General features: G+C 39.4%; 1 protein-coding gene across 3 annotated transcripts in view; it reads right to left on the bottom strand.

Annotated features, from left to right (window-relative positions):
- Positions 1–16,030, bottom strand: part of LOC132891080 (anoctamin-1) — a 213,908-nt gene that overhangs the window by 8,382 nt on the left and 189,496 nt on the right. For all 3 annotated transcript variants that reach the window (XM_060928564.1, XM_060928565.1, XM_060928566.1), the window contains 9 exons: positions 12,107–12,308; positions 10,537–10,648; positions 10,392–10,449; positions 10,203–10,303; positions 8,122–8,264; positions 6,927–7,079; positions 5,960–6,012; positions 3,849–4,033; positions 884–989 (listed from right to left, as the gene is read on the bottom strand). In XM_060928564.1, coding sequence (XP_060784547.1) covers positions 884–989; positions 3,849–4,033; positions 5,960–6,012; positions 6,927–7,079; positions 8,122–8,264; positions 10,203–10,303; positions 10,392–10,449; positions 10,537–10,648; positions 12,107–12,308 — 1,113 coding nt within the window. The remainder of the gene's footprint in view (positions 1–883; positions 990–3,848; positions 4,034–5,959; positions 6,013–6,926; positions 7,080–8,121; positions 8,265–10,202; positions 10,304–10,391; positions 10,450–10,536; positions 10,649–12,106; positions 12,309–16,030) is intronic.

The raw sequence follows: 16,030 nt of genomic DNA, 5'->3' as shown, positions 1-16,030 counted from the left end.
CTTGGAAGGAAAGCTTCCTGAAGTATAGAAAAACTCTTAGTGCTGCTAGATCAACATATCCCCTGGATAGACTAGACAATGTTGTGGGAGTTAAGGGAACAGCCATCTCCAGGCTTAGGTCTTATTTAACTGATCACTATCAGTATGTTGATGTAAATGGTGATTTTTCTAGACATACTGAGGTAAAGTTTGGTGTTCCACAAGGTTCTGTCTTGGGTCCACTGCTTTTTTCCTTATACATGTTACCTCTGGGTGATATTATTTGTAAGCATGGTATTAGTTTCCACTGTTATGCTGATGACACACAATTGTATGTTTCTGCAAAACCTGATGAGACACCAGCTTAAAAAACTGAGGAATGTGTAAAGGACATTAGACACTGGATGCTTATTAACTTCCTTCTGCTTAACTCTGACAAGACTGAAGTACTTGTATTCGGACCCTATGCAGCTAGAAGTAGGTTTTCTGATTACACAGTAACTCTGGATGGCCTTTCTGTTTCTTTACGTGCAGCAGTAAAATACCTCGGGGTGATTATTGACTCCAGTCTTTCATTTGAAAGTCATATCGAAGATAGCTTTCTTTCATCTCAGTAACACAATGTTTTCATCAATGCACAATTCATCAATGAACATAGCATGTTGTTTTAACACAATGTCTCATGATAAAAGTGCTATATAAATAAAATTGATTTGAGTTGTCAAACACACATCCAGACCAACATAGTAATGGTTGCAGGAGACAAAATCAATTTTGCCATGAATGTCATTACATACATTATTTATTTTACATATTTTTTCATGAAGGGTGCCATAGTTTAAACATCTATGGAAACAAAAACTATGTTAGAAAGAAAGACATACACACACATGCACACACTGACCTGAAAGACGATGACAAAAGCGAGTCTGGCAGCTAAAACAGCCCAAAACTCTTTAGAGACCTGATATGGAGTCGACGACCATGGAGGTTCTCTGTAGTCTTTATACCTACACACACACACACACACACACACACACACACACACACACACACACACACACACACAAAGACCTCTGTACCCATCACTTCCTCACCTTTTTAGCGATTATTAAAGCATATACGCAGAACCATGGTCTCACTTTTGTTAAAACTGTAAATGCCTTGAGACCTCAAGAATGGCACAGGAATAGTTTTAAGTGTTAACAATAAATCTAATATAGTAATTTTTATGATTAAAGAGTATTTAGTCAGCCACCAATTGTGCAAGTTCTCCCACTTAAAAAGATGAGAGAGGCCTGTAATTTTCATCATAGGTACACTTCAACTATGAGAGACAGAATGGGGGGAAAAAATCCAGGAAATCACATTGTAGGATTTTTAATGAATTAATTGGTAAATTCCTCGGTAAAATAAGTATTTGGTCACCTACAAACAAGCAAGATTTCTGGCTCTCACAGACCTGTAACTTCTTCTTTAAGAGGCTCCTCTGTCCTCCACTCGTTAGCTATATTAATGGCACCTGTTTGAACTCGTTATCAGTATAAAAGACACCTGTCCACAACCTCAAACAGTCACACTCCAAACTCCACTATGGTCAACACCAAAGAGCTGTCAAAGGACACCAGAAACAAAATTGTAGACCTGCACCAGGCTGGGAAGGCTGAATTTGCAATAGGTAAGCAGCTTGGTGTGAAGAAATCAACTGTGGGAGCAATTATTAGAAAATGGAAGACATACAAGACCACTGATAATCTCCCTCGATTTGGGGCTCCACGCAAGATCTTACCCCGTGGGGTCAAAATGATCACAAGAACGGTGAGCAAAAATCCCAGAACCACATGGGGGGACCTAGTGAATGACCTGCAGAGAGCTGGGACCAAAGTAACAAAGGCTACCATCAGTAACACACTACGCCGCCAGGGACTCAAATCCTGCAGTGCCAGACGTGTCCCCCTGCTTAAGCCAGTACATGTCCAGGTCCGTCTGAAGTTTGCTAGAGAGCATTTGGATGATCCAGAAGAGGATTGGGAGAATGTCATATGGTCAGATGAAACCAAAATAGAACTTTTTGGTAAAAACTCAACTTGTCATGTTTGGAGGAGAAAGAATGCTGAGTTGCATCCAAAGAGCACCATACCTACTGTGAAGCATGGGGGTGGAAACATCATGCTTTGGGGATGTTTTTCTGCAAAGGGACCAGGACGACTGATCCGTGTAAAGGAAAGAATGAATGGGGCCATGTATCATGAGATTTTGAGTGAAAACCTCCTTCCATCAGCAAGGGCATTGAAGATGAAACGTGGCTGGGTCTTTCAGCATGACAATGATCCCAAACACACCGCCTGGGCAACGAAGGAGTGGCTTCGTAAGAAGCATTTCAAGGTCCTGGAGTGGCCTAGCCAGTCTCCAGATCTCAACCCCATAGAAAATCTTTGGAGGGAGTTGAAAGTCCGTGTTGCCCAGCGACAGCCCCAAAACATCACTGCTCTAGAGGAGATCTGCATGGAGGAATGGGCCAAAATACCAGCAACAGTGTGTGAAAACCTTGTGAAAACTTACAGAAAACATTTGACCTCTGTCATTGCCAACAAAGGGTATATAACAAAGTACTGAGATGAACTTTTGTTATTGACCAAATACTTATTTTCCACCATCATTTGCAAATAAATTCTTTAAAAATCAGACAATGTGATTTTCTGGATTTTTTTTCTCATTTTGTCTCTCATAGTTGAAGTGTACCTATGATGAAAATTACAGGCCTCTCTCATCTTTTTAAGTGGGAGAACTTGCACAATTGGTGACTGACTAAATACTTTTTTGCCCCACTGTAGGTAGCGGTCTGAGTGAATGACCTTGACGTCCATAATGTCACAGCAGGAAGTCTATTGGTCTCATCGTCATTTCCGCTATACTAAAACACAGAGCTGACTGCAACTCCGATCCTCCATTTTGAGCTAATTTATCACCATGCCACATGGATGTGTTGCTAGCCGGTGCAGCAACATGACAGAAGGTGGATTTACGTTGCATTCATGGCCCAAGAATGTTCAAACTGCAAAGATTTGGACGCGTTTTGTGAGAAGTTCACAGGCACATTGGGCGCCTACAAAGTGGTCTCTCCTCTGCTCTGCACATTTTACTGAAGACTCATACGAGACCTCTGATCTGTTGAGGAGCGTTGGCTATAAGCCCATGTTGAAAGAGGATGCAGTATCAACAATTAAATAAAACTACAAGAAAAGGAAAGTATTTATTTATTTATTTATTTATTTATTAAAAAAGGAAAGTAAGTTCAGTTGCACCAGTTCGCCCAGAGTGTGAGCCAAGGGTTGTTGGTAAAACCCAGGACTGAATGGGATGTGACATATTATCACTCGGGCAGTGACCTTATAACACCTATCCTTTTTTAATGAGAGTCAACCCACATCAATGAAGTCAAATCAGTCTTAGTTGAGTAAGTTGGTAACGGTATTTCTTACTTTCACCATAAATTTTTATTTATATGGCTTTGGTCTATAGCTGTCAAAAGCCTCGGCCTTAAAACCGGTTCCCGCTGTGACGTTACACAGTCAGAACTGGCTGGCTCAGCAGGGCAGCTCGAATGCCAACTTTGTGGTCAATTTTAACTCTCAAAAATATATATTTTTATTCCCATTTATGCAGCATACAAGAGTCAAGGATGGAGATACTATCCACTCAGAAATTTATTTTAAAATAAAGGTTCTGCTTATATCCTTTAACAGTTGTTAAGCTTAACATCTCAAACTGGATTAATATTAATGAGCCTGAATAAATATGAAGAGAGTCTGAATGAGCCTGAAGAAGGCTGAATGAGTGAGAGTCAGTGTGACTAATTACCCAGTTACCTGCATATTTCCACCTGACAGCCGGCGTAGAGCGAGTCCACAGGCCCTGTGCCATTCTGGAAGTGACTGACATTGAAGTGTGAGAGTGTGTGATTAACAAAGCCGTGCATGGAGCCGTCAGTGCTGTACATGTATTGATACACCAGCCGGGGGATGAAGTCAGAGGTGAAGGAGATGACGAAGGCCTGAGAGACATAAGAAACACATTCATCACTGTTCATAGAACACATCTGTATATTTTTACATTAAAATACAATGATTTCCTCCCATCTCCTGATTTTGACCACACCAGTATGAATCAGTGAGACATAAAAATTTTGACCCATCATATTATCATTATCAGGTTTATGTCACAATAAGGAAGAATAATGCTTTATTATTTCTGTTTCATGTTGTATTTAAATGGATGTCATGTTCCACTCAAATTGGTCTGTTATTATGAGTTGATATGTTTAATGCATTATAGCCTGAGTACCATTATTTTAGGAACAATTCTTATTAAGCCTGTATTTAATTATTCGCTTTAGTGTGGATTTCAGGTTTTCATGAAAATCCATCTCAATGCATTTAACTATTTGTTTAAAAAAATAAATGTACAATTAAAAAAGAAATGTGATTACATAAAGTTATACCATGACTAAAACATTTAGTGTGAAGCACAAACACTGAAGTGAAGAATATGTAATATTAAAAACAGAAAAATAATCAGCTAACTAACTTATTATAATTATTTATATTATTACAAGGGTGGTACAGTGGTATAGTGGTTAGCACTGTCACCTCACAGCAAGAAGGTTCTAGGTTCGAGCCCAGCGGCCGACGGGGGGCCTTCCTGTGTGGAGTTTCCATGTTCTCCCCGTGTCCGCGTGGGTTTCCTCCGGGTGCTCCGGTTTCCCCCACAGTCCAAAGACATGCAGGTCAGGATAATTGGTGGCTCTAAATTGACCGTAGGCGTGAATGTGAGTGTGAATGGTTGTCTGTGTCTATGTGTCAGCCCTGTGATGACCTGGTGACTTGTCCAGGGTGAACCCCGCCTTTCACCCGTAGTCAGCTGGGATAGGATCCAGCCTGCCCATGACCCTATCCCTAGCACTGACGGATAATGGATGGATGGATGGATGGATATTGTTACAATTTTGACCCTTGGGACACTCTGCCCATTTGAAATAAATCCCATAGGACCTTTAGAGATAATCAAAGCTATCAAAGCCATTAAGAGCATTAAATGCAATGAAGGGAGTTTTAAAATTAGTTTTATAAATGAGCTACTCACAATCTTCATACTAACAAACAGATGTAATGTGCAGATTAAATACAGATTCTTTTTTTTTTAGATTATTGTAATATGAGTCAGTTTTTACTCTCAGTGCATTTCTTTTCAGAAATAAAAGTTAGAAATGGCATAAAAAGTAATGTCATATTCAGCAAATAACTGCTTTATACAACAAAAATTAAACCTGTGTCAAAAAGGATTAATCCACAAAAATGTTATGCAAAGCAGTGTTTGGAAAAAAAAGTGCTTGGAAAATTTAAGTAGGAAAGTTGGGAAGCACGGCACTCGACCAAAAACAGAACTAAATATCGGAGTTCTGGCTCACGTAGAAAACATATAAATAAAAGATAACGTTACTGTAGATAAAATAACCTAAATTCCAAGTTCAGTGTGTCATAAAATTGAGCATGGTAAGAAAAGGGGAGAGTGAGCACCTTCCAGTGTGATAAAATACTTTATATTATAGTAAATAAAATGTTCCAGACACACAGTCAGTTTCTAACTGACCAAGTTTGGTGTTTTATTCTGAAATGAGTCACGAGAGGAAAAAAAGCCAAAACGGTCTTCACAAGCCTGTAAAATGTGCTCATCTGTAAAAACACAGTTATAAATGAATGCAAATACAACAACAACAACAACAACAACAAGGTAAAGAATATTACCTTATTATATTATTATTACTTTGTCATATATTCAGACATCAGGGGATAAAGCATCCAGTCAAGGGTCTTAAATCTATATAAAATATATATATCAAATATCTTAACTTTTGGTGGGGAAACTATGTTTATTTGAAGAAACCTAAATATCTAATTGAAGAAACTAAAAGAATGCTTACATTGACAATAACTGCAATTTTTGCCACACCTCTGAGAATGTTGTACCAGATACCTGAAACAAAAAAGCAGGACATAGTACAAGTTATAAAAACACTCTTTTAGGAACCGGTATCTACTAAAGCTGTATTTGTCTGTCTTGTGTACTTCTGATACACCAGTATTACAGTATTTTTCATATGTAACTACTGGAGTTGTGACGATAGATCAGTGTGATATTATGATTATGGTAATGCTCTACTGGTCCAGGTAATCATGTGGGGAAAATAATGTATCCAGGTTTGCTTTGTAGTTAAGACTCTGCTACTGGACTTTTAAAATCCATGTGCTGCTGCAGTTAGATGCCATTTAACATCAGGAGGCTGTAAAGAAGACATGGTGGGTTGCGAAATAACTGCATCAGATATTTATTCTCATTTCAGTTGTTCATTACTAAGCTACTGTGGCTGACTACTGAGTAATAATAATTTAAACATCTGCTCACATAGTGTATATTTTTATGCCCAACATGGGTAATCTCACCCACACCACCAGGTGGCACCCTCACTCACGTATTTGAACTTCTTAATTTGTTGTCTGGCTGGGTTCCTGTGTTTGTACTCACCTGAGTATTATTTCCCCTGATTAGTTTCTACCTTTCTCTGCTTAATTGCTTGGTATTTATTTCCCTGAGAAGTTTGTATCCCTATTATAGCTTCATTTTGCTAGGTTTTGATTCTTTTCTTGCCTTTTGGCTGATTGTTAGCTTTTTATTTAATAACGCTTATCTGCATTTGCATCCACCTCCCTGGATTTGTTACAAAAATAAAGCACACAGAAATCATTAAATATAAGATAACTGCTATTAAACTGTAAAGTTTCAGTGAATTCTATATTCCATGCCACTATGAAAATGAAATTAGAAAATATGAAAATAAACAAAGCATTCAAATTTCAGGATGAAATGGTCACATGGTAAACAATACACACCAATGTCTTTCGCTCGTGCTGCCACCGGCCTCCGGAGCTCTGCTACGAACTTTTTAGCATCAAGACGGATTTCAATGATGTTGTTGAGCAGAGCAAAAAGTGGTGCCAATGGAAATGATGCCACAAACAGTGTAACAAAGCCAAACTGGATAACTGCACACAATAACAATAAACATCACACACAATTACATAAAACATTACACAAAATTACAAATGACAGCAGGTTATGGTTTAAAACACTGAGGGCTTTAGAGACAATTGGAGTAGACAGGCCTTTACGGGCAGAGCTGTATCCATCCCACTCTGCTCTCATTTCTCAGAAGAGACCCAGTAAATCAGTAACAATCCAGAGCGTAATAAGTATGCAGCATTAACTGAAGCTAGTCCTCCTGGATACAGTGATATACACATCACCCTCATCTAACGAGCAGAGGAGGAGGCATTGCAGTTATTTATAGTGATAACCTAAACATTCCACACAAACCTGGAAATGGATTTAATTAATCTGAACTAACATAACAAAAAATAAGTATACCCAACTGATTCAACTAATTACTTACAGACCCCCAGGGCCACATTCTGAACATAACAGGACTCACTCATAATGGTGAACACACTCTTGATTTAATAATAACATTTTGATTAAATTTAGAAAACATAATCACCCTTCCACAGGCTGAAGCTGTCTCAGATCATTACCTCATCTCATTTAAAATGTGTTTTATGCACATCACCACACGACCACATCCAACCAACAATCAGTTCAACGACTGTACAGTTTTACAGGGACACTCAGGTCTCACTCAGGGGGATGGCAGAGTGGCTGGCTCTTTTATGTCTCAGGGCTCTCAGCCCTCATCTCTGTTTTACCTTCTGGTTCTCCTTCTCTATTGGACAGCAGCACAGCATATATCATATTCTCTTTCTCTCTGATGAGATCCTGGTGATCCGGACTCCTTCTGCCCTCTGGACCTGCCTGATCCATCCTGAAGCTCTACTTATACTTGGAGCCTCCTTTACCTGAAAATCAGTCATCGCTACTGAGGATGGCCTGCGTGGCTAAAGAACACTGCTGTGGATCGTCTCATTTGGATCCCCAAAACCAACAGAAAATAGATTATGCCCAAGTTTCATCCACTGTAGAGTGGATGACTTCACCTGGATACTACACACACACACACACTCACTCACTCACTCATCTCCATGTACTCTGGTGTGAGGCCTGAAAACGGTTCAAGGAAAAAGTCGGTCTCATAGCGCTGCAGTGTTTTTTCTCGCTCCTCCTCCTGAAATGCACTACGTTTTGACTTAATGTAGCGAATCAGCTTCTTCAGTTTACTGCAGAGAAACAAACACACACAGAGCTGTGTATTTTTCTTCATTTTTTATTAAACATAGAAAATCAGTGTTTTAATTATACAAATATACAGTAGTCTGTAAAAGTCTTAGGCACCCTGTGCTTTAGTATGAACTTTGTTATAAATTTTATTTGATGACTTCTGCATTATCGAGTCAGAACAAACACATTTTAGATGTCCAAACATTAGTTTTCCAGCACAAAATTAAATGTCACAGAAAAATGTTTGGATGTCAGTAAAGAAAGCAGCACATTACATAAGAAGCCACTTTTCAGACAAAACATAATGAAGACTACTGGGTTTTGGTCCAAAATGAAGAAGTGAGTGTGACAGTCCAAGTCTCCAGAAGAACTGTGGCTGGTTCTGTAAGATGCTCAGTAAAAACCTACAGCTCATTTCCGCATAAAACTGCACTCATTGTACCTGACACGACTACTTTCTTTTTCTTCTTTTGTTTTAAGCTAAAGATTGTCACACCAAATATTGACTTTGTTTAATTTATTACTCTTTACTGCTCTTTATAGTATTTTTAATGTATAAACATTTAATTTAATTATTTTTGGAGGCATCTTTGCTCGACAGCATTTCTTTGCATGTGCCTAAGAGTTTTACAGTACTCTATATTAAACACAGTTGTGGTCAGAGGTTTACATACAGGGACATGAATGTCATGGCAATATTGAGCTTTCAGTGATTTCATTGAACTGTTCTTTTTCTCTGTCAGAATGATTGATATGTTAAATAATCAGAGGTGGAAAAACCCAGGTGCAGAAAGTAAAAACCCTGCCACATTTTTGCTCCAGCCAATTCAATGAACCAGATGATCCTAATTACCACATCCCCTAAGCCAGGTTGATGAGCTAATTAGTGAAATCACCTGTGTTGAGAGCACAGGCAGAAGGAAAACCTAAGCAGGACTTTTACTCTGTCAATCCAGTTTTTCCACCTCTGACGATAACATACATCTCATCTCATCTCATTATCTCTAGCCGCTTTATCCTGTTCTACAGGGTCGCAGGCGAGCTGGATCCTATCCCAGCTGACTACGGGCGAAAGGCGGGGTTCACCCTGGACAAGTCGCCAGGTCATCACAGGGCTGACACATAGACACAGACAACCATTCACACTCACATTCACACCTACGGTCAATTTAGAGTCACCAGTTAACCTAACCTGCATGTCTTTGGACTGTGGGGGAAACCGGAGCACCCGGAGGAAACCCACGCGGACACGGGGAGAACATGCAAACTCCACACAGAAAGGCCCTTGCCGGCCACGGGGCTCGAACCCAGACCTTCTTGCTGTGAGGCGACAGCGCTAACCACTACACCACCGTGCCACCCCAACATACATCTTTAATAGAAAATAAAAGAAGAATTTGGTGCACAAGTTTTAATTTATTTTGGTCTTTCTGAATCAGGGCCAAAAATGTATTTACACCCACTAGATTATTCATTCATTGGTGCTGAAAATTAAAAAAAAATTGTTTTAACTTGTAAGAGTCTGAGGTTATTTTCAGACACTCTAATGATTTCGGCATGCTCTGATACTGTTGTCAGTTTGACAAATCTGGCTAATTTATTCTCAGTCATATGACTTTTTTGTCTTCAGTACAAATTCAGCTACAATAATATGTCAGTAATTTGCGTATTTGTGTTTTTCTCTAAAATTCTATCAAATAATTAAATAATTAAATAATTCTATCAAATAATTAAAATTCTATCAAATAATAATTAAACTGTGAAAAGTAGATTTAACTTGTGCCTAACCCTTTTTCTGACCAAATCCACGTCTTTGGACTAAAGTAATTTTAATGTGATATAAATGTACTATAATTTCACAGTAATATAATTCTCCTGTAATATACATTATATACTAACCATGGGGTCTGTGAAACTGTGTGTGTGTGTGTACTCACGGAATGCCAATCTCAAATAGGTTGTTCTGAATTAGTTGTTTTCCCAACATGGTGATACTGAGCTGAATGCAAAGCTCCATCAGACAACCGCCATGCGCACACTGCAAACACACACCTGCACATTATTGCTCCTTTTGTGTCCTTAGACAGTTTTTTTTTTTTTTGTGTGTGTGTGTGTAATATGTTCACCTCCTCCATGCGGTAGGACTGAAAGACATATATGTAGCTACCAGGACGACCAACAAGCCTGCAGAATGACAGGAAAAAATTTAAGCTTAATAATAATAATAATAATAATAATAATAATAATAATAGGTAACACTGTGACACTTACCTCCCTCTGAAGAAGGCGATGTATATAATTGGAGTAAATGCATTAAAAAACTTTAGGATGAACGTTTTGAAGATCAGTCGTTCCTCAAAGCTTTTGTCTGTTTTTGGCACCTCTGAAAATGTAAACATTAATAAGATTATGCATGAAGAGAAGAAAAATCTGGAACAGTGCTAGATTATTTTCTATAACTGTACCAACAAAATCCTTAAAGCTCCAAATATCACATCAAATAAGACTTTAACTTTCACATACTTCATATGACAGCACATCCAGGATGGCACCACCCTGTGGCGATATGCTATATGCTGGTCCACACAAACATTTAGTTTATTTGTATGTCACAGTGTTGGTGTTTTGTGCACTTTTTCCTCTGTTAATTTTCTCCTTCTATGGAGCATGATCATCAGCCTTTATTGGACATTGGCAAGACTTTTTCTAACTGCCTAAAACCTCTAGGAATAAATAAATAAATAAATAAATAAAGACATCCACTGAACTTCAGCAAATGCAACAAGCAATAGTGAACACCTATAGACCTCCAGAAGGAGAAGATGGAGGCATAACCACACCCTGGTGAGACTACAGCAGCATTGTACCTGGCCTCTTCTGCCTAGCATTCTGTTGGCTAACAGCCAGTCTCTCAAAAACAAACAGGACAAACTTCACTGCCACATCTACTTGCAACATGATCTGAGGGATTGCTGTGTGCTCTGTTTCACAGAAATGTGGCTATGACCCAACATAACTGACTGTGCTATTGAACTGAGTGGCTGCTCCTTGCACAACTTTCTATCAGAGGCCACTCAGGTGCTTGTTCTGGTCCTTTTTTCAACTTTCCCAGGTGCTTCCAAATTGCACCATCACTGTGCTCCCTCGATTGGCTTTCTGAAGCTGCCTACATTAGATTTAAAATACTGATGCTTGCCTCCAAAGCCAAAGAATGGAACAGTACCCACCTACCTTAAAGTGCATATCACACCCCGTGCTGCACCACGCTCCCTCCATGAGGATGCATTTTTGATAGAGATGACAAAGGACTTTTGTAAGGTACCTGAATAAGGGCAATGCTACGCTGCTATTTCCACTTCTGGTTGCACGCTCACTGCATTTCCCTGGCTTTGTACTGATACACTCAAATATTGTTGTGAATTGCAGCAACATTTTATGTCCAGTTCTATAGAAGTGCCATGGTAGCCATGAGGGCATGGCCTAGTTGGGGCCTGGGCAGGGGAGGGATGTGATTATCATAATCTTGGTACTTAAATTTGTGTAATTGAGTTAGCATGTGTTTTGTCATGTTTATAACAGATGTTTTAACAGCATCTTAAACAAATTTTTGTCTTGGGTGTACTATTTGCTGTGACAGAATTTACATATCATAACATAAAACATGAGCTAAATCAGATTACGACATAAACTGCTACAGCTATCATCACAATTCCCGCTAACAGTAATACAACACTTTTACATTATTATATTTATATATTAATAGATTAATATACTAGTATATTTATGTGACTATATGGTTATACAGTACATGCAATGATGAAGTAAAGAAGTGGCAACTGACCGAGTGTCGTTAGCCAGCGCGCTACGGCACCATACACCTCATCCAGGATGAGGATCACCACCAGGTTGATGATGGCTGCTGTGGCTTTGACAGTGAGACGAACGTTGGAGCGAGTTGTTGGGTTTGAGCTCATGTGCAGCGCCCATGTGGTGGAAATTCGGTACAAAATCACACCAAAGACGATAGCAAACGTCACACCAATCTGTTTTACATATAAAAATATTCATTTTCTTCAAAATTTTTTAATGGTTGGTTATATTGTCTCAAGATCAAAAAACTCAACATGATATCAGTTTAATGTTTTATGTATATAACATTGAACTGATATAGTCCACTAACACAGATGAACAGCCATTCACACTCACACTTATGGGCAATTTAGAGTAGCCAGCTGACATAATCTGTATGTCTTTTGACTGTGGGAGGAAACCGAAGTACCCAGAGGAAACTCACACAGGCACGAGGAAAGAACATGCAAACTCCACACAGAACAACCACAGTTGACCATGTGGCTCGAAGTGAGAACATTCTTTCTTAAGGCGACAGTGCTAACCACTGCACCACCGTGCTGCATATATCACACTTCCACACCAACCTCATTTCCAGAACAGTTGGTATATTTTCCAAAATGCAATAAAAAAAAAAATCTGTGATTTGTTAATTCACGTGAACCTTTATTTAACTGACAAAAATACAAAGAAAAGATTTTCAATAGTTTTACTGACCAACTTAATTGTATTTTGTAAATATAAACAAAGCTAGAATTTGATGCCTGCAACACACTCAAAAAAAAGTTGGGACACAGGCATTATTACCATTGTGTTCCATCACCTTTCCTTTCATAACACTTTTTAATCATATGGGATCTGAGGATACAAATTGTTGCAGTTTTGCGATTGGAATTTTTGTCCATTTTTGCTTGATAAAAGACTTCAGCTGCTCAACAGTCTGTGGTCACTGTTGTCTGATTCTCCTCTTCATGATGCTCCATACATTCTCAATAGGAGACAGATCTAGACTGGCAGCAGGCCAGTCAAGCACACACACTCTGTGTCTATGAAGCCATGCTGTTGTAGCCTGTGCAGACTGAGGCATGGCATTGTCCTGCTCAAATAAGCATGGACTTCCTGGAAATAGACGGTGACTTGATGAATGTGTCTCTCTAAAATCCCAATATATCACCAGTACCTTCACACACATGCACCTCCCCCATGCCGTGGGCACTGATGCCCCCCCATACCATCACAGATGCTGCTTTTACACTTTTCTGTGATAAACTGGATGGTCGTGTTCACCTTTGGCACTGAGAACTCGACATCCAGTTTTCCCAAAAACAAGCTGAAATGTGACTCATCTGACTACAGCACACGTTTCCACTGTCTTTCAGTCCATCTAAAATGAGTTCAGGCCCAGAGAAATCAGCAGCGTTTCTGTATAGAATTGATTAATGTCTTCCTCTTTGTGTAATACAGTTTCAGGTTGTATTTCTGGATGCAGCGATGGACTGTGTTAAGTGACGACGGTTTTCTGAAGTCCTCCTGAGCCCATGCGGTCACATTTGTCACATTAGCATGACGGTTTGTCAGGCAGTGCCGCCTGAGGACTCGAAGGTCACGCCCATTCAACAGTGGTTTCTGACCTCGCCCTTTACGCACTGAAAGGTCTCCGAATTCCCTGAATCTTTTCACAGTATTATGGGCTGTAGATTTTGAAAGGTCTAAAATATTGCATTGAGAAATGTTCTTTTTGAATTGATGAACAATTCTCTTATGAATTTTGGCACAGAGAAGTGAGCCACGCCCCATCCTTGCTTGTAAAGACTGAGCCTTTGGTGCTGCTCCTTTTAAACCCAATCATGTGACCAATTAACCTGCTTATTGTGGAATCTTCCAGAATGGTGTTACTTGAATATCCTATAAACTTTTCAGTCTTATTTTGCCCCTGTCCCAACTGTTTCTTGAGTGTGTTGCAGCATCAAATTCTAACTTCGTTTATATTTATAAAATACAATTAAGTTGGTTAGTAAAACTATTGAAAATCTTTTCTTTGTACTTTTGTCAGTTAAATAAAAGTTCTCATGAATTAACAAATCACAGATTTTTGTTTTTATTGCATTTTGGAAAATATCCCAACTTTTTTGGAAACGGGGTTAGCCATTCACACACACACACACACACACACACACACACACACACACACACACACACACACACACACACACAGTGCCCTTCATGGTTATTGGCACCCCTTGTAAAGATTAGGTAAAAGGGTTAGAGAAAAAAAATCCACCTTTTTTCTGAAGTCGCTTCATCTCACACTTAAAAAATGAGAAAAATCCAAACTTTAATTGAAATACATTTATTCAGAAGAAAACAAATCCCTCATCAAGAAATAATTATTTTCAACAAAACCACATGTGGCCCTGTTATTGGCACCCCTGGAAATGATCGTGAACACAATGTACCTGAAGCATGTTTCTCATTTAAATTGTATGTGTTTGAGTTGACTGGAGTGTGTAGGAACTTTCAAGCTGTAATCCATGACTTTCTGATTAACTGGGGAACAAATATGAGGCAACACAGAGGCCAAATTCCCTCAACATCACCTTGGGAAAGATAAGAAACACACAAACCCAATGAGGGAGAAGTGTGTTGACCTTCATAAGTCAGGTAATGGTTATAAAAAACAGCTCCTCACCTGAAAATGTCCATTTCTACTGTTAGGGCAAAAATAAAAAAGTGGACACTAGCTGGAACTGTTCCACACTCACCTGGAAGAGGAGCTGAGTTTATTTTACCCCACGGACAGTGAGGAGGGTAAGAGAGGCAAAAAAAATCCCCAAGGGTCACTGTTGGTGAATTACAAGAACAAGTAAAATCTTGGGGTTTCCGAGTTTCCAAAACCCCCATCAGACTCCAACTCCATGCCAACAGATTATTTGGAAGTTTCCAGAAAAAAAGCCTTTTCTGTCAGTTAACCACAAATGTAAGCACCTGAAGTTTGTGAAACGCTATGACAACTTTGACTGGAACCGTGTTCTCTGGTCTGATGGAACGAAAATGGAGCTTTTTGGTGATAAACACTTGCAGTGGGTTTGGAGTAAAAAGAAGGATGGTGATAATGAACAGAACCCGATCCCAACTGGAAAATATGGTGGAGGTTCTGTGATGTTTTGGGGCTGTTTTTTTCCTCCAAAGGTGCTGAAACTTTGTTAGGGTCCATGGCATCATGGACTCCATAAAAAACCAGGACATTTTAAATCAGAATCTGGCTCCTCTGTCAGGAAACTAAAACCGGGTCGTCGTTGGATCTTCCAGCAGGATGATGATCTGAAGCGTCTGTCCAAATCAACACTAAAATGGTTCACTGAGAATCACAGAATCGAGCTTCTGCCCTGAACATCTCAGTCCCCTGAGCTGAACCCCAGTGAAACCCTGTGGGCAGTGCTGAAGAGGAGACAGAGAGCACAAGAGAGGGTCGAGGACCCTGGATGATCTGGAGAGACTGTGTAAAGAGGAATGGGCTCAATGCCCCACTCTGGATCTCCAACCTTATAAAATGTTAGAGGAGAGACTCAGTGCTGTTTTACTGGTAAAGGGGGTTGGACAAAGGATTAAATGCAGGGGTGCCAATAATAGTGACATGTTTTTGTTGAAAAAAATTATTTCTTGATGAGGGCTACACACACATCCAATGTCCACTTTATTAGGAACACCTGTACTCATCTAGCATAATGCATACACTCTTGCAGATACAGGTCAAGAACCTCAGTTAATGTTCACATCAAACATATAACTGTGGCATGGTTACTGGTGCCATTACCATCGGTTTGAGTATTTCAGAAACTGCTGATCTCCTGGGACAGAACAGTCTATAGAGTTTAAACAGAATGGTGCAAAAACAACAAACAAACAAACAAACAAA

This window comes from Neoarius graeffei, chromosome 8, assembly GCF_027579695.1.
Source record: "Neoarius graeffei isolate fNeoGra1 chromosome 8, fNeoGra1.pri, whole genome shotgun sequence".
In the NCBI taxonomy this organism is placed as follows: Eukaryota; Metazoa; Chordata; class Actinopteri; order Siluriformes; family Ariidae; genus Neoarius; species Neoarius graeffei.
This window is presented reverse-complemented; position numbering and strand designations above follow the sequence as displayed.